This window comes from Zingiber officinale, chromosome 1A (assembly GCF_018446385.1).
Source record: "Zingiber officinale cultivar Zhangliang chromosome 1A, Zo_v1.1, whole genome shotgun sequence".
In the NCBI taxonomy this organism is placed as follows: Eukaryota; Viridiplantae; Streptophyta; class Magnoliopsida; order Zingiberales; family Zingiberaceae; genus Zingiber; species Zingiber officinale.
This window is the reverse complement of record NC_055987.1, coordinates 152593881-152612568: the sequence shown is the minus strand read 5'-3', so window position 1 is coordinate 152612568 and position 18688 is coordinate 152593881. Positions and strand designations below refer to the sequence as shown.

At 37.3% G+C, this 18688-nt stretch overlaps 1 protein-coding gene across 1 annotated transcript; it reads right to left on the bottom strand.

Annotated features, from left to right (window-relative positions):
* Window positions 1-708: 708 nt before the first annotated feature.
* Window positions 709-15276, bottom strand: LOC122038014 (GEM-like protein 1). The gene is made up of 4 exons (XM_042597552.1): window positions 15015-15276; window positions 14764-14865; window positions 10995-11266; window positions 709-1044 (listed from the first exon to the last, which is right to left on the bottom strand). The coding sequence occupies exons 1-4, from the start codon at window positions 15208-15210 to the stop codon at window positions 868-870; spliced, it is 747 nt and encodes a 248-aa protein (XP_042453486.1). The 5' UTR covers window positions 15211-15276; the 3' UTR covers window positions 709-867.
* Between the last annotated feature and the right edge of the window lie 3412 nt (window positions 15277-18688).

Genomic DNA, 18688 nt, shown 5'->3' with positions numbered 1-18688 from the left:
CTCACAAAATGATTAACTCTTGTATTTACTGGTATCCACCAAGGAGGCAGACAAACCAAAAGAGGATCCTCTACTAAACAAACTTCTGAATTAGCACCCAAGGAGTTACGCATTGCTGGGTGACAATTGAGAAGCTTGACGGATGGCTGCAACCACGTTGAGTGTAGGTGTGGAAGGCACATTTGCTGGGTGTGCTTGGATTACTTCAAAAGCAGTGATCATTGCTATTCACACCTCAGATCTATTCATCAAACCTACTGATTTGATCCTGGTAGCAAGTGTAGATATGTAAATATTACATATCCCCTATATGTGTGTACATAGCCTCCAAGACTCTACTCTGTAGCTTACTCAAATTTCAGAGATTTTTATTTTAATAATATTTAATTCTCTTTGCAATCATTTGACAAGTCATGGGCAAGAAGATGTCATATGTGATTGTCACTGTTTTGTTAAACATGCATGCGGTCCTGCTCAGCCACTGAGTGAGCTACAACAAGGAGCTTAAGTTTCTGCTTTTAGTGAAGATGTGGTGATTTGGTTAGAAACAGGAAGGTGACACTCCATTTCTTTGTTTTGGGTTGGTTGTTATTGGCCAATGACGTTCTTCTCTTCTTTAGGTTAACCGTGACTCCTTGTGTGGCAAGAAGCTGTAGGAGATCGATTTCACTAAATCCCAGATTAATCATTTTCATTATAGCTCGCTGATGAATGAAATAAAATAATATAAAAAAGAATCCCGGACGATGGATACAAATACTCTCAAGCAAGAGTAACTGAAAAAACCGAGTGCCTGTACAATTTTTATTCAAACCATACAAATCATTCAAGGAGCAACTCTAATACCATAAACACCAGCAAATTTGGTTAACGGGCACCTTGCGCTGCTTGTAGTAGATTTTTAACAGCACTGTCATAGTTGACAAAGCCCATGAACCAGAACTCATGGTTGTCGATCGACACGACCTGGATATATTTTTCACCTGCATTTGCTGTGCTTGTAACAGGATTAATTGATCTTAGCTGATGAACAGGAACTGCTACCTGTATTGGTATTTTCCAAATGAGGGGAAAAATCAGCATTTTGATAATGACAGGGTGAAACTCGTATTTGGTTTCCCTAGCAATTTCAAAAAATAAGCTACAAAATGCATAATGAGAAGTATCTAGATCTCTTAAAACATGCTCTTTCTTTCTACAAACTCTTTATAAAACAATTATTAATTTCAACTCATAAGCATTTTATTGTCACAACAAATATTCGGAAAAAAAAATTCAACAGATTCATGGTAACTGAGACTCACAAGTGAATGATCACAAGTGAATTATGGCTGTGTCATGAACCAACCCTAAGATCTAAACCCATAATTTTAAGCAATTAAAACTTCCTCAATCACCGTGATAATTCCTTAGTGAATTATGAGCACCAAAATACTTGCCCGCTATTCCCAGTCACGAAAGTTCTTAAATTCTAGTAGTCTACTAATTTTGTTGCCTAGTCTGCTCTCTTGCTTTGCCAACCCAACCCACTGAACTGATTCATCCGCCCAAGAGGAGTCATGTCTAAATCTAGTGTCATGTGTTTGTGTGGTTGTTTTGTGGCCTGGACTAAGACCCCACAACACATGTGATCCTGTCCGAAAATCATGGAGATGACAAGTTGGGGATATGACTGCTACGTTGACCGGATGTAGACTCCGCTCCACTCTGCAACAAAAGAAACGTCAATGCCGGGCCAAAGAAGGGGTCCAAGCGTTGACCCTCCAACGTTCAAGTCAGTCACCGAAAAGAAGAAAAAGGTGGAGCAACAGCAGACACAGGCGTGAATAGGGTTGTAAATGAACCAAGCGTTCATGAACAAGCATGATGTTCGGCTTGGTAAGAGCTTGTTTATGTTCGTTCAATATACATAAGATTAATTAAATAAACAAGCTTGAACACATGTATTCAGCTCGTTAACGTTCGTGGACAACGTTCGTGGACAACGTTCATGAACCATATTCATTAATAAAACTCTTTTCAATATGTTAAATAAGCAATAAAATAAATAAATAAATAAATTTAAATTATCAAGCTCAATAATCAATCAAACAAATAAAATTTTCAAACAATCAAACAAGTTTGAATTGAAAGCTTGATAACATCTAAACAAACCAAGCTCAAACCAAGCTCGAATTGAGAGCTTGATAACATCTAAATGAACCAAACTCAAGCCAAGCTTCAAACAAATTCAAACTCATTAAAAATTAAACCAAGCCAAGCTTGAACACTCATTTCAAAATCTTGGTTCATTTTAAGTTCGACTCGGCTCAGCTTGGTTACCTTATCAAACAAGCTTGAACACCCCAAAGCTCGGCTCGGCTCGGCTTGTTTACAGTCCTAGGCGTTAATAGTGAATAATGCGTACCTCCGCCGGTGTATGGACCCCCTTTATATAGTGTCCTGGTGTGTGACGTGCGCACTTCTCTCAAGACGTGAGCACGTTTTCCAATTGATCATGAACACGTTCTCCAATTTGTCCTATGAAAGGATATGTCAAAAAAGTATCTCTGACACCATACTTAACAAGGCATGTTATTCCTGACAAGGCAATTTCATCGTACGATCCGTCCGTTGACCATGTCTTTGTTAATAATAGCCCTAAGAGTCAATTATGAGATGATTAGGCTTATTGGGTTATTGGGTTAATGGTTAATTCAATATAACAATCCAACCTATTAAGAGGAAAACAAAGAGAAGTTTAATCCAAATTAGACTCATTGAGTTAGACTCAATTGGACCCAATTATTGGAATAAGTCTAATTTGAATTAGATTCATGGAGTCAATTTGAATTGATGTCCATGGAATCAATTGGGATTGATAAGGTTCAATGAGTTAGGCTCATTGGGTGAACTTAAATTTACTAAGGAAGAGGAAAGGTCAATTTTGACTTGACCAAAAGGGAAGAGGAAAGGTCAATTTTGACTTGAACAAAAGACTCTTCATGAAAGATGACTAAGAGTCAATTCATGAAGAAGATCAAGAGGCAAAAGGGAGATCAAGAGCCAAATGGACTTTTGGTATTCCATGGGAGTACAAAAGGAGGAATTTTGGCCATTGATTGTAAAAAAGTTCATTTTTTTGTCTTCTTCGCCTTCCTCCTCTTCTTCCTCATGGCCAAATCACCTTGTGTGGCTAGCACCCACAAAGTTTGTTCTTCTTCAGATCGAGAGTTCGTGAGACGAACGGAACATGTTCGTGTGGATACCATAGAGGCATGGACACTTGATCGTGCTGAGATCTGCATCTAAAGAAAGGTTGCTGCCGGGATTGCGAAGGGCACGCATCAAAAGTATAATCCTCTCATGTAAGACTTAGTATATGGTTTTCTTTCGCATGGATCTTCTAGAGGAACTAGATGTTTTCTGCTGCGCTTTCGCGTGTTTAGCGCTCTAATTCCTTACAATGGTATCAGAGTCACTTACGAAGGGATATACTAAGTTGTTAGAATTTTATATGTGATATAAAACTGTATGATATGTTTACTATGATCTACAAATTATGAGTTTCGGTCATAATTGAGAATCTCGACCAGATTATGAGTCTTGGCCAAAATTATTTTGTTGGGAACGAAACATAATTGGTACTGTGACAAGCAAGGTCTCGGCCAATGGTGTCTTGTTGGGAACAAAACAAAGTCGGTTTTAAGGCTTAGGGTCTCGGGTATAGCAGCAACTCATAAAATGAGTATACAAAATAATTTTACTTTGGGGGCGCTGCCCCTGAAACCCCCACAAGGGGCGCTGCCCCCTTGACCCCCGCCAACTAACCGACTAACGGGACTGCCATGGCGTTGTGACTCATAAGTCTTTGTAAAAATCATTGTAAATTTTATATCATAGAAATATTATGAATGTTATATGACATGGTGCATGGTTATGACCTTTAACCCCAATGTAATTGGATGTGTGTGTATATTGTAATTTATAATACGACCTACATGTCATGCCTTTATCTTTTATCACTCTTGTTGTAAATTTAGACTCTACCTTCGAATGTAACTCGAGGTTTCTTTAGGTTTTGTAATGTACAAATTAGAGAATAATTAATCTACTGGACGACAGTGAGAAAAAGGAAAAAGGACAACAACACACGACGACCAAGGAGGTACTTGGAAAAGATGCTTAGCCCTAGGTTGACTTTTCGATCTTCTCATTGGCTTAAGAGGATCGTAGATTAAGAGGTCATAACCATGTCACGTTTCATTTTGCACCATAATTAGGTCCTTTTACTTATATGTCTACCAAAGCTTGGTACTCACTACTACCTCGATCATTTTTAGTCAAGTTTGTCAAAACAAAGTGACTCGTTTTATCTTGGTAGAGTGTGACAGGACAATTGTGATGTCCGACTATTGGACTTTGGTTGTGACTTAACTACCTCAATTAGATTGAGAACTTAGAAGCATAACCGTGCGATGTAATTCAAATTATACTAGTCATGGGCGATTAGCCAAAGCTAACTCAAGATGAATTATAATATGGATTTCATAAGATGGGCAAACGAACAAATAGTCTTGTTCACCTAAAGATACATTAGTTACATAGGATGTAATTGGTAAACGTTGTCTACCTAAGTTGTACTAAATCTTGGACGATTAGCCAAAGCTAACTCAATATGAGGTATAATATAGATCTTGTCCAAATGGTACACATTGCCAACCTAATTTATACAAGTCTTGGGCAATTAGCCAAAGCTAACTCAAGATGAGGTATAATATGGATCTTGTCCCACATGAATGCCATCGCGGTTGGATTTACAGCTAGTAGAGACTTGCTTCTACCAAGCTTTAGAATCCAGTGGGAGAATCATTTAATTAAAGCCCTAATTAAATGATATGAGTATGATACTTTTTCTGCATTTTGATGTTGTAGATCACCATGTCGTCTAGTACGTTGAATACACTCTCTCTATGATCTGTCCTTAATAAGGACAAGCTCAATGGAGCTAACTTCCTGAATTGTTACAGAAACTTGAGAATAGCTCTCAAGCAAGAAAGAAAACTGTACGTTCTAGAGCATCCCATTCTTGAAGCACCCCCACTACTGCCACTAGAGCTGATAGAGATACTTATAAGAAGCATCAAGATGATACATTAGATGTATCATGCCTTATGCTCGTCACCATGAACTCTGAGCTTCAGAAGCAACGTGAGAACATGGATGCTTATGATATGATTGAACATCTTAGACAACTATATCAAGGACAAGTAAGGTATGAGAGATTTGAGATCTTTAAGGCACTGTTTCAGTGCAGAATGCAAGAAGGAAGTCTCGTAGGGCCTTATGTGCTCAAAATAATCGGGTATGTGGAGAATCTATAAAGGTTGGGATTCCCACTAGGCCAAGAATTGGCCACTGATCTTATTCTGCAATCATTGCCTGAGAGCTACAGTCAGTTTGTCATGAATTACAATATGAATGAAATTGACAAGTCATTGCCTGAGATGTTGAGCATGTTGAAAACTGCTGAACTCAACCTTGAGAAGGCAAAGCCTAGCATCATTTTGATGATGCAAAAGGACAAAGGCAAATGGAAGCTCAAAGGTAAGGGTAGGACCCAAGCTAAAGACAAGGGCAAGACTCATGCATTGAAACCCAAAGGTAGAGTTGTTAAGGAAAGAACCTACTTCCACTGTGGTGAGGCCGGACATTGGAAGAGGAACTGCAAGGTGTACCTAGAGGAACTGAAAAGGAAGAGAAGTGAGTATTCTGCCACAGGTATATATGTTATAGAAGTCAATCTATCTATTTCTTCTTCATGAGTATTAGATACCGGATGTGCATCTCACATTTGTACTAATGTGTAGAGGCTGAGAAATAGTAAATCATTGACAAAGGGCGAAATTGACATACAAGTAGGCAATGGCGCAAGAGTTACTGCTATAGCTGTAGGTAGATATTCCTTATCTTTGCCCACTGAATTTATTTTACAACTTGAAGAATGTTGTTATGTGCCTTCTTTAACTAAGAACATTATATCTGTTTCTTGTTTAGACAAGAAAGGTTTTTCATTTGTAATAAAGGACAAATGTTGTTCTGTTTATTTCAATGAAATGTTCTATTGTAGTGCATATCTTGTGAATGAACTCTATATTCTAGACTTTGATAACCCAATTTATAACATAAATACCAAACATATCTCTGACATTGTCACTTGGGTCACATAAATGAGAGTCGCATATCCTAACTCCATAAGGATGGACTTTTGGGCTTATTTGATTTTGAATCATATGAGGCATGTGAATCTTGTCTTCAAGGCAAGATGACAAAGACTTCATTTAGTGGACATAGCAAAAGAGCAAATGACTTGTTAGGACTTATACATATAGATGTATATAGCCCTTACTTCATTACTTTTACTGATGATTTCAGTAGGTACGACTACGTGTATCTGATGAGACACAAGTCAGAATCATTTGAAAAAGTTCAAAGAATTCAAGAATGAAGTACAAAACCAACTTGGTAAGAGTAATAAGATGCTTTGATCAGATCGAGGTGGGGAATACCTTAACCGAGAGTTTCATGGGCATCTCCTTAAGTGTGGGATTATATCTCAACTCATTCCACCTAGAACACCACAATGGAATGGTGTATCAGAAAAGAGAAATCGTACTTTATTAGATATGGTACGATCGATGATGAGTCATACAGATCTTCCTACTTCCTTCTGAGGACATGCTCTAGAAACGGTCGCTTTCACACTTAACCGCATTCCATCTAAGGTTGTCATAAAGACATCATATACGATATGGACCGGGAAGAGCCCCAAGATGTCTTTCATGAAAATTTGGGGTTGTGAGACATACGTTCGACAACAAGTCTTAGATAAACTAGGACCCAAATCAGACAAGTGTTATTTTGTAGGATATCCCAAGGAAATAAAGGGATACTACTTTTATAATCTCACACAAGGCAAGGTGTTTGTTGCCAAAACTGCTATCTTTCTAAAAAGGGAATTTGTTTCTAGAAAAACTAGTGGGAGTAAAATCGATCTTGAAGAAATTCAAGATGCACAAACTAGAACTGACACCTTGATAGAAACTGAACAGGAACCACAAGATGTTGTTACACCACAAGAAGTTGTGGAGCAACAACTTGTTCAAGTAGCACAAGCTCTACGCAGATCTGATAAGACCCGTCGTCAACCTGAGAGATATTTTTTTCTCTTGTCTGACAATGGTGATGTAGTGCTAGTTGGTCTCAATGAGCCTACATCTTATCAGGAAGTTGCACAGGCCCAGATTCTGAGAAATGACTAGACGTCATGAGATTCAAAATGGAATCCATGTACACTAACCAAGTATAGACTTTGGTTGATCTACCTAAAGGGATCAAACCTATTGGGTGTAAGTGGGTCTTCAAGGTGAAGCCCGACATGGATGGGCATGTGCATACCTATAAAGGTAGATTGGTGGCTAAAGGATTCAAGCAGATTCATAGTATAGACTATGATGAAACATTTTCACTAGTTGCAATGCTAAAATTCATTCAGATCATGCTTGCTTTGCTGCTTACTATGATTATGAGATCTGGCAGATAGATGTCAAAACTGCATTTCTTAACGGAAATCTACTTGAGGATGTGTACATGACATGACCTGAGAGTTTTGTAAATCCAAAGCATGCTGGAAAGGTTTGTAAGTTGCAAAGATCCATTTATGAATTAAAGCAAGCTTCTATAAGTTGGAATCTTGATTTGATGATGCGATCAAGCGTTTGGTTTCATCAAGAACGAAGATGAACCTTGTGTCTACAAGAAGGTTAGTGGGAGCACAGTCATCTTTCTCATATTGTATGTTGATGATATACTTCTCATTAGAAATGATATCTCTACTCTTCAGTTAGTGACGACTTGGTTTGGAAATTATTTCTCAATGAAGGACTTAGGTGAAGCAGCCTACATTTTAGGCATCAAGATCTATGGAGATGGATCTAAGAGATTGCTTGGTTTAAGTCAAAGTATATATATTAACAAGGTACTTAAACGTTTTGTCATGCGGGATTCCAAGAAGAGATTCCTGCCAAAGTCACATGGTGCGAGTCTTTCGAAGACTCAATGTCCTTCTAAGGAAGCAAGGGACCGCATGGATCAGATTCCTTATGCATTTGCTATAGGATCTATCATATACGTCATGCTTTGTACTCGCTTAGATGTCTCGTATGCATTAAGCATGATGAGCAGATACCAGTCAGATCCAGTTGAAGGTCACTGGACAACAGTCAAGAAAATTTTTAAGTACTTAAGAAAAACTCAAGATTATTTGTTGATCTTTGGAGGCGATAAAGAGCTTGCTGTAAAGGGTTACAGTGGTTGTTGTAAAGGGTTATAGTGGTGCAAACTTCCAAATTGACAAGGACGATTCTAGATCACTGTTAGGGTATGCATTTTACTTAAATGGTAGAGAACTGAACAATGCTAACATTACGGATCCTTTGACCAAGGCTTTGGCACCGAGGAAGCATGATAGACACACTAGGTCAATGAATATTAGATATTTTAGTGATTGACACTAGTGGCATACGGAGAATGTTAGTGTAAGCCCTAAGAGGCAATCAAGAGTTGATTGACTTAGGACATTTTGTATCATATTTCGTTATTTCATTAAAAGGCAAAGGTTATGGTTATTATATTTATTTCAGTTCAATGTCGAATGAATAAATATAATAATGTCCTAGGGTAGTAGGTTCTAGTCTACAACATATCAATTGACTGAATTGATAGTGGGATATTGTAGATATATAGAACGCTAGTTTTAATTATTCCTAGTCAAACATTAATATACAAGAACAATATTAATGTGCTGAAACTAGTATGTAGGTCAACGGATGACTTAATCTCACAAGTCATGGATATGAGATATCAGATTGACACATGGGTATATATTAGAGAATATGTACTGAATTAACTCCCATGAGAATGTTTCATGAATCGTTATATGAGTGTCATAAACATTCTCATATAACTATTGGTATGAATAGTCTTTAAACCTGAAGTCACTACGATACCCTATATAAGGAGTGGTGTACTTTGGTATCATCAAACGTCGTCTGTAACAGGGTGAACTATAAAATCGATCACTAGGTATGCAATGAGTTACGCGGAGGGATGTGAGTGATGTAGATGGGATCTATCCCTTCCATATGACGGAAGCAATATCTGTGGACTCCTTGATTAGTAGGACACAAGAATGCATGGACATGCTCAAATGAGTCCATATGAGATATTGAGCTTATTTGTTTTGAGTGTGTCTACTTAGAGATCAAGAAACACAAAGATTGATAAGAGGATGACACGGTCTATGCTTCATTGATCAATCTAGATGTCAAGGATAGAGGGACTGAGTCATACAAGATAATAGCCACGGGGATCTCGACTTTCTCGTCACTTGGATAGCAATGATGCATTGCTATGTCACTCATTGTTTATGTATCTAAAATGTTGATTTGGATACATTGTCAATGTTACGAGAGTCTATTGGGTCACACACAAAGAACATGTTGGTTTGGAGATAGATATTTTAGTTTGATTAAAATACTGAGGATCTTAAGATTAATGGGTTAATCTAAAGTGTTGATGTCATCTTTGTAATGATTGACACTAGTGCTAGTGGGAGATTGTTAGTAATAGCCCTAAGAGCCAATTATGAGATGATTAGACTTATTAGGTTAATGGTTAATCCAATATAATAATCCAACCTATTAAGAGGAAAACAAAGAGAAATTTAATCCGAATTAGACTCATTGAGTTAGACTCAATTGGATCCAATTATTGGATTGAGTCTAATTTGAATTAGATTCATGGAGTCAATTTGGATTGATATCCATGGAGTCAATTGGGATTGATAAGGTTCAATGAGTCAGACTCATTGGGTGAACTTGAATTCACCAAGGAAGAGGAAAGGTCAATTTTGACTTGACCAAGAGGGAAGAGGGAAGGTCAATTTTGACTTGACCAAAAGACTCTTCATGAAAGATAACTAAGAGTCAATTCATGAAGAAGATCAAGAGGCAAAAGGAGGATCAAGAGCCAAATGGACTTTTGGTATTCCATGGGAGTACAACAGGAGGAATTTTGGCCATTGATTGTAAAAAAGTTCATTTTTTGTCTTCTTCTCCTTCCTCCTCTTCTTCCTCTTGGCCGATCCTTCCTCATGGCCGAATCACCTTGTGTGGCTAGCACCACAAAGTTGGATCATCTCCAGATCGAGAGTTCGTGAGAAGAATGGAACATGTTCGTGTGGATACCGTAGAGGCGCGGACACTTGATTGCACTGAGATCTGCATCCAAAGAAAGGTTGTTGCCTGGATTGCGAAGGGCACACATCAAAGGTATAATCTTCTCATGTAAGACTTAGTATATGGTTTTCTTTCGTATGGATCTTCTGGAGGAACTAGATGTTTTCCGCTGTGCTTTCACGTGTTTAGCGCCCTAGTTCCTTACAATCTTGTGTCAACGGTGCTCTCTCCCCGAAGGATATGTCAGTCGGCCGAGCGGGATAGCCGCTCAGCTGAGTATTCCTCCGCTCGGCTGGACTTGGTTGCTTTTCCGTGGCGACAGGTCTCAATAGTTTGTTTTAGCCCGACCAGACTAACGCTTCGGTCATACGCATGCTCCTCTGCTTTGTGACGATCGTCTGATGGTCTTGGCTGAACGAGCGCTTCTCTTGGATCGGCCCTTCGCCAATCGAGTAATACATGCCCGATCCAACAAGTTTGGCTACTCAGCGTCTGGCCCTTTGGCGTTGACTTCCTTGACTTTGACCTCCACGTTGGCTGCTACGTTCGTCGTTTGACCCGCACTTAGTGGGTCCCCTTTTATCATCGCATCAACATGAAAGTAAAATTGGCTTATTGATGAAATTTGTTGATTAAAATAAAGGAGCAATATTGTTATTTCCATGGAAAGAAAAACTAAGATTCTGCCTTCTGGATCTATGAAGAAGATCAAGGTACCTTATAATAGCTCCATTCAGTTTTATCTCCAACTTTATATGAGAGTGGATTGTCACTACAGAATGCAAGTTTAGCAGTTGAGAGATATAGAACACCCATGACAGGACCAGCTGATGTCGACAAGTAGCAAGCATATGTAGTCTTTAGTTTTTCTTCTGGAAGAATTTCAAAAGATTGTTGGAAAACTTTTTCATAACCTCCTTCAGCTATGACTTTGGATATCTGACCAATCCTTCCCATAGCTGCATCAGCAACACTAGGGCCTGTCTTCACTGAAGTAAGAAAAACAAATGCATCATTATTGTTCAAACATGATCTAATAAAGGCTACTCCACAAACCATCTAGGCAACAGAAACAACAGAAATACAGAGAAAAGAACATAGGCAAAGTAAATGCAGAAAAATGTTACTAACTCATATTTCAACTATGCATAAAGGATATGAATGATAGGAACTCTAAGAAGTCATATACAAAAATAATTTAAGATTTGTGTGTACTTTGATCTTATCATATCAGGAAGCTAAAATTAAGTCAAAGCATCAATTCATACTAAGCCTACTTCAACCCACAATCATCATATGACACATACCCACGAGAAGGTCGCAAAGATGGGAATAAGAAACGAACTAAGATGTTTCTTATGTGAAGGATCATGCATATGATTATCGAATCATAATTGGAGTTGACCTCTTCTAAAGACTCAGTTTCTTCTCCAAAATGGTTTCTATGCAAAGAATCATGTATACAAGAAACATTTTGGTAAATTTTGAATCGGTGGAATCACGTCCAAATAAAAAAATTATATAAATATTTTCTAAAAATCTATTTTATTCAGAATAATTGGTATGCAAAAGCATGTAAAATAATAAAAATATTATAATTGATAAATATAATAGTATAGAAGTTGATGTTGGTAAAAAAAATATAGGTTCACGTCTTATATTGATGACAATGGAGAAATTCCTATTTATTTCATTCTATTAAGATTGAAATACACCAGCAATAGGAAATTTTGTAATGAAATGCTTTTAACATAGAAAAAAACATTATTGTTAGATGGAAGATGACTTTGTTATGATGTGAGTTCTGGGTTCTGGCACATTGATTACACCATCATATTCATTTTGTGCATCAATGTGACAAAAATTGTGGTTTTGATCATTGTTAGGTATCTCTCTCCACATTAAAAAATAAATATTTTCTATGTCACCATTGAGATCACATCCCCTTCAACCTTTTTATTCAAAGTTTAGTCGTCATTTTAAGAGCAATGGAAGTCATGCAACATGAGGTAAATATGGGATTATCCAACTCCACTTCCAAGCTTAAGTGGTAAATCAAATGTGTAAACTAAAGACTGTGTGCATATATGTGAATCTCAAACCTTATGGAAATGAAATACAAGCAATGATCTACCATTGGGAAAATCATGAATTTGGGCATTGGATGGTTACAAAAGAAGTCCACTTTTCCAATTTTTATTTTCCATTTCTTAATATTTTTAATTTTTCAAAAAAACAAGCATCTATGCAAATATACACACACGACTTTACTATGCTGTGGACTTTGTCCACGACAGCATGTTTTCCATTTTTTTTTTGTTTATTATTTTTTAGCTTTTGGGTATGTCATTTAAGGTTTTGTCTTCAGAGTTTAGGAGTTGAGTTATAGTATTAAGTACAAAAAAAATTTCAAACCGAAATTTTTTTTAGGTGTGCATGTGGTGTGCGACGTAAGGTATGTAGGATATCATCCTCTCTCTCTCTCTCTCTCTCTCTCTCTATATATATATATATATATATTGGATTATTTTCAAAAATATGTTATATATTTAACAAATTGCTCCATCCATCATCATTGTTGTCATTCTCTATTTGTTCCTGGTCCACTAGAGTGTCAACAACTCCGCCAAATCTCATCGCGATACAAAATAATGCTTATCTTTCATCTCTTACACATCATCATTGATTGCACTCTCTTGCCCCATCGCCTTTCTTTCCTCACCCTCCAAACTTGTTGTGTCATTGTGAGTCTCTAACAATTATTTTCTCAAAAATCATAACCTTTTCAAGACTATCATTATCCTTAATTACCATCCAATCCTAACTAATTCATATCAGAATTTTGCCCTTAATTTTAATTGTAACACATCATGTACTGACAACATTAAGTTATTCTTTGCTTTAGCTAGCATCCAATACTAATGGTCTCACGGTTTTATCACATAGTAAAATCTGACTCCAAGAAAGAAGCTTCTCGAATGGTCACCTATTGTGGAATTGCTCCGCACCAAGCGCACTCAATATAGTATTCTTTTGGAGGCTCAAACAATTCCACCAAAACCCCTCATGTATTGAGAGTACATATTTAATCTATTTATAAGAAGTAAACACTAATGAGCTGCTCACATTTCTCCCGCATCAATGTGCTCATACATTTCTACTCATGCATCTTAGAAGTTTACTAGGAGTCGCCCTTGTTCAAGTTCTACATTGGCAACACTCCCTGCCGCCATTAAACCCAGTCATCATTAAATTAATGATCTCATTCGAATAATTTCCTAGTTATGTCACTGCTTGGTGATTAGAGCTGTAAATGAACCGAACGGTCGTGAACAAGCTTGTTGTTCGACTTGGTAGGAGCTTGTTTATGTTCGTTCAATGCACACAAGATCAATTAAATGAACAAGCTTGAACAACTCATTAAACTAAACAAACAAGCTTCAACACATGTGCAGCTCATTAATGTTCGTGAACAACATTCGTGAATAGCCTTCATGAACCGCATTCGTAAACAATATTTGTGAACCATATTCATCAATAAAACTTTTATCAACCTGCTAAATAAACAAAGAAAGTTTTAAAATGAAGAAATAATTTTGTATTATCAAATTCAATAACTGACCAAACAAGCTTAAAATGTAAAAGTTTCAAACAATCAAACAAGCTTAAATTAAGAGCTCGATAACAGCTCAACGAACCAAACTTAGGCCAAGCTTGAACTAAGCTTAAGCTCATAAAAAATAAACCAAGTCAAGCTTGAACAATCATTTCAAATGCTTAGTTCATTTTATATTTGGCTTAGTTTAGTTACCTTATCAAATAAGCTTGAACACTTCAAAGCTTGGCTCGGCTTGACTTATTTACAACTCTATTGGTGATACTACAGCTAAAAGATGAACTGACTCTGATGACAAAGTAGGGGGTCAGAGGCATCTCGAGAGATGCCAATAGTTGTCATTGAAAAAGATTTGAGTCAACTACATCTTGCTAAATTTGAAACAATAAGAAAAACTTTATTAGACAAGTAAATTCCAATTCCATCTTATTTTTATTCAGAACCGCATATTTCCCGTTGCTAATATGCTGTTCAGAATAAATATAAGGCTTGACAATTTGTGAAACCTGCCTTAGTCTTGAACACATCTGTATGACCACACTATGTTTACTCATACAAAATAAACAACTTTTTGATTAACTCTAATAAGTGCCGTTAAAAAAAAAACTACATTAGCAATCCTTAATTTATAACCCAACCTTGAATTTAATCTAATAACCCAAGGAGTCAATTCTATCCAGTAGAAGTTTGCAAACAAATGCCTTTATAGGCCTCCTCTTAACCCAAAAAAATTAATTTTTTTGTTGCAAAACTAAGATCGAATCTTCGCTACAACCTCAAGTAGCAAAAATCAAAGGCAGAAGAAGAAGTGCACAACAAAACCATAAAAACGCATCTGTTATACACAATCAAGATAGATAATACACTCACAGTGCTGCCAAACATCCCCCGCGAGTCCCTCTGTCTTCTTCGCTGCTTCGCTGACCTTCTTCCCCAATTTCCCTAGAGCTTCCCGCACCGTATCCGCCGTACCTATTCATCTCCCAAGAATCAAAATTTTATCATTTAAAACCAGCCCTAAATAAGTTAAACAGCGTGGATAAAGCAAGGAAAAAGCCAGACAAAGGGGATCCCAAAAAAAAAAACAGAGGCTCGTGCAAGGAGATCAAAGGTACGCATACTCTTGCTAGCGGGAGAAGAGGTGACATAGGGATTATAATTCGCCGGCATGGAGGCGGCATCGCGATGGCCGGAGGCAACGTAGGGCGGCGGAGGGAGCGCAACGTCCTCGGCAGTTAACGTGGGGTAGGGAGCGTAGTCGGTAGATTGATCGCCTTCGGATCTCTTATGATCGCTGTGATCCGCGGAGGAATCCATATCGGCTGAAGCACTTCAGCCGTCGCCGCCTCCGCACCGGTTTAAGTTGTCAGCTTCCGTCTTGGCCATCCTAATCAAGCTAGACATGAAGTTTATATCTTACAAGCTTTATCATTATCGTTCAATTTTCCAAATTTCACATCTCAGCCGTCAAATGTGAAAGGGACAGGTTCACAGATAGGTCGCTGATATATATATTTCTACGGTTTAGATTTATAATTGTAGGATCGAAACGTACGTTGGTTTAGATTTATAATTATCGTCGTTACGTATTTTCGGACGGGGTGTCGCCAGCGATGAAGTAATTTTGACCGAAGAAGACGCGTGCCGCATATTTAGAACGGCATGAATTCATAATGGAGTGTGGAAAATCAACTGTTATAGTTGTAAAATGGTTCCGATAACAAAATTCAAAGGTAAAAATTTAAGGGTATCCCAAATTAATAAAAGTATCAAATTAATGCCCATTTTTCCAAAAAAAAAAAGTTTAAATGATGCCCCTCCCATAATTTTATCTTAAATACTCTTAAATTTAAGATCATTATAGAAGTTACCGATTAATTTTTATAAGATATAGAAGCTAGTAAGTAACTATTATATATTGTAGAAATTATATACTAATTTCTACATACTCAATCACATTAGATTATATTTATTTGAAATATAATAAGAGTGTCAGAGAGTTCTTATCGTTTGGTTTATTTGTTAAAATATTATTTTAATTAGATTATCATTTAAAAAAAAAGTAAAATATATAAAAGGTTTCCTTTGTAGAAGTTAGCTGTAAGTAGTCTGGATTAGTTTTGATATTGTAATCAACTAAGTTAAGCTTTACAGTTTTGATCCCTTGTGTCTAAGTGTACAGGGACTTAAGAACATAGAAAGTCGAGCGGAAGATACAACGACTAAGAAAGATGGCAGAGAAAGCGAGTCGACGGACTTGGTACATTCGAGGGATGAGGAACTGCAGAAGAATATACCGTGCGCGGACGAGAAGAATACGCATGACACTTCCGAGGGATAAGAAGTGGGGAAGAAAACTACTTGAGGAGAAGGTCGGAGTTGAGTTCGTGTGAGATCAACTCTGGACAGCCGAAGAATCACTCAAACAATCAAATGAGAAAACGGCCAACTTCAGTGTTGACCATGTCCAAGTGCCTGAATCATTTTGGCCACGTCCCATTGCGAAGAAGATGAACATTGGAGTCCACGTTAGCCGACTCCAGGCACCCGGATGGGTCCAGGCAACCGAAAAGCGAAGATCAGATCGGAAAGAAGTTGTTGAGGAGTGGATCAAGTCGACTAAGTCTAGGCGTCCGAGAGGTGTTACATCAGCCGGCTAACTTCGACCAGTCGACTATAAATTAGAGTCTTATGCTCGAAGTTCGATATAACACACTCTGTACTTTCGTTTACAAATCCTATTTTTATTGTTTGTATTTAATTGCTATAAGAAGCTACTCCGCCTTCATGAAAGAGTTCTATACATCGTTTTGGATTAGCAACCTTCCCGATTACAAACCAAGTAAAATATTTTGTCTCTTCTCTATTTTGTCTATATTTTTATTTGTTTAAAATTAATGTGTGTTCCTTGCTATGTTCAATAAAAAGAGATTCGAATTTCTAACTTGTAGGCTATTCAGCAACTAGCTTTTGCACGTTGTAGAGGTTAAATGTTAGTTTCTACATAATCAATCGTAATCCGATAATATTCGTTTAGAATATAATAAGTGTTATAGAGTCTAGTTATTTATTTTGCTCATTGAAATATTATTTTAACCAGGTCATCACTCAAATAAGTAACGGTTGGAAAACCTAACATCTAGCTTCTACCATTATAGAAACTAATTGTTAGTTTATATATGAATGAACAATTAGATAATGTATTATAGAAATTAGTTACTAGTTTCTATATGGTCAAATGATTAGATAATATACGAATATTTTGGATCAGTCACTTTTAGGGGTGTCAATGAGCCAAGCCGCTCGTGAGCTATTCGAAGTTCGATTCGATAAAAGCTCGTTTGAGCTCGTTTAATGAGGCTTGTTAAGATAAACAAACCAAGCTTAATCTTCACAATATTCGGCTCGTTAGCTTGTGAACATGTTCGTTAAGCTCATAAATCAACTTTTAAATAAAAAAATAATAGTTTTGATATTAATTTATAGATTTTACACTCTACTTATAAAAAACATATACAAATATATTAAATTTATTTATTAGAATAAAATTATAAATTTTAACAAGAATATTATAATTTTTTAAAAATATATAATTTAGTTTTCAATGAATATTTAAATTTATAATTTATATTTATTAAGCTCGTTTAGGCTCGATAAAAGCTCGAATAAGCTCGTGAGCCATGAATATATTCGTTTAATAAAGCTCGAGCTCGGCTCGATTATAAACGAGTCAAACTTAAACATCCAAGAGTTCGGCTCGGCTCGGCTCGGCTCGATTACACCCCTAGTCACTTTAAAAGGGATGCTCATTTAACTTTAATAAGAAATGGGGCGCTCATACGACAAAAACATTTATTCTATATGCTTGCGAGAATGCTCACAAAATAGTCTGGATGGGCGGTTGGCTAATGCATAGAATGTTACCACCATGAGGTATGGTCGTCTGGGAGTCAATTCCTAACTAGTAGCCAAGTTCTTGTTAGAATCGGTTGAGCAAGAGGGGGGGAAGGGGGTGAATGACTCACTTCGTTTTCTTGATCTTCTTGATCTTGCGCAGCGGAAACTTGAAGGCAATGCTAACTCTTGTATTTACTTAGTATCCACCTCTTTAAGGAGGTGACTAGTCCAAGGATCCACACCACCGTCACCCTTCCACTATCAAACTTCTCCTTCTCAGAATTACACCGAAGGTGAAGAAACCTTACAAGATTTACAACTCTCCCTCTCCAAAGTAAAAGATCACACTCACTACAATGAAGAAGAAAAGAAGGATTACAAACTTGAACTGGCTTCTTCACAGGGTGAGACTTCAGAAAGTAGCGAAGGGGAGAGCTTGAACTTGAACACTTTGAAGATCTTGAGCACATGAGAGATTGAAACCTTGGAGAGCAATGGAACAGTACCTTTTATTGGGTCCTTTTGTTCTTGTTGCTTCCAGCTTTTTAAATGTCGAGGAAAACTAGTCATTTCTCACATAATCGTCGCCATGAATCGATTGAGTTTATATTTCAATCGATTCACAACTATCCGTTGAAAACCATCGCGTCAAAATTAACAGTGTAGATCATCTTGTTCGAACTTCAATCGATTGGGGCATTTCTTCCAATCGATTGAATTCATGAATCGATTAACGAATCGCTTCAGACGCAGAAACGCAGAATCACATAATTGAACTCTGTGAATCGATCGGCCGATCAATTGAATACCTTCAATCGATCGACTGATCGATTCAGGAGGATTCTGTACGTCGCGCAGAAGCTTCTCCAAACGATCGACCGATCGATCCAAGACCATT

Bases quoted from the DNA above. Each gene is read 5' to 3' on its own strand.
- LOC122038014 (XM_042597552.1), bottom strand. From the start codon at position 15,210: ATGGATTCCTCCGCGGATCACAGCGATCATAAGAGATCCGAAGGCGAT. The intron at 14,866-15,014 runs GTATGCGTACCT...GGAGATGAATAG, and splicing joins CTCTTCTCCCGCTAGCAAGA to GTACGGCGGATACGGTGCGG. The intron at 11,267-14,763 runs GTGAGTGTATTA...TTCTTACTTCAG, and splicing joins GGGGGATGTTTGGCAGCACT to TGAAGACAGGCCCTAGTGTT.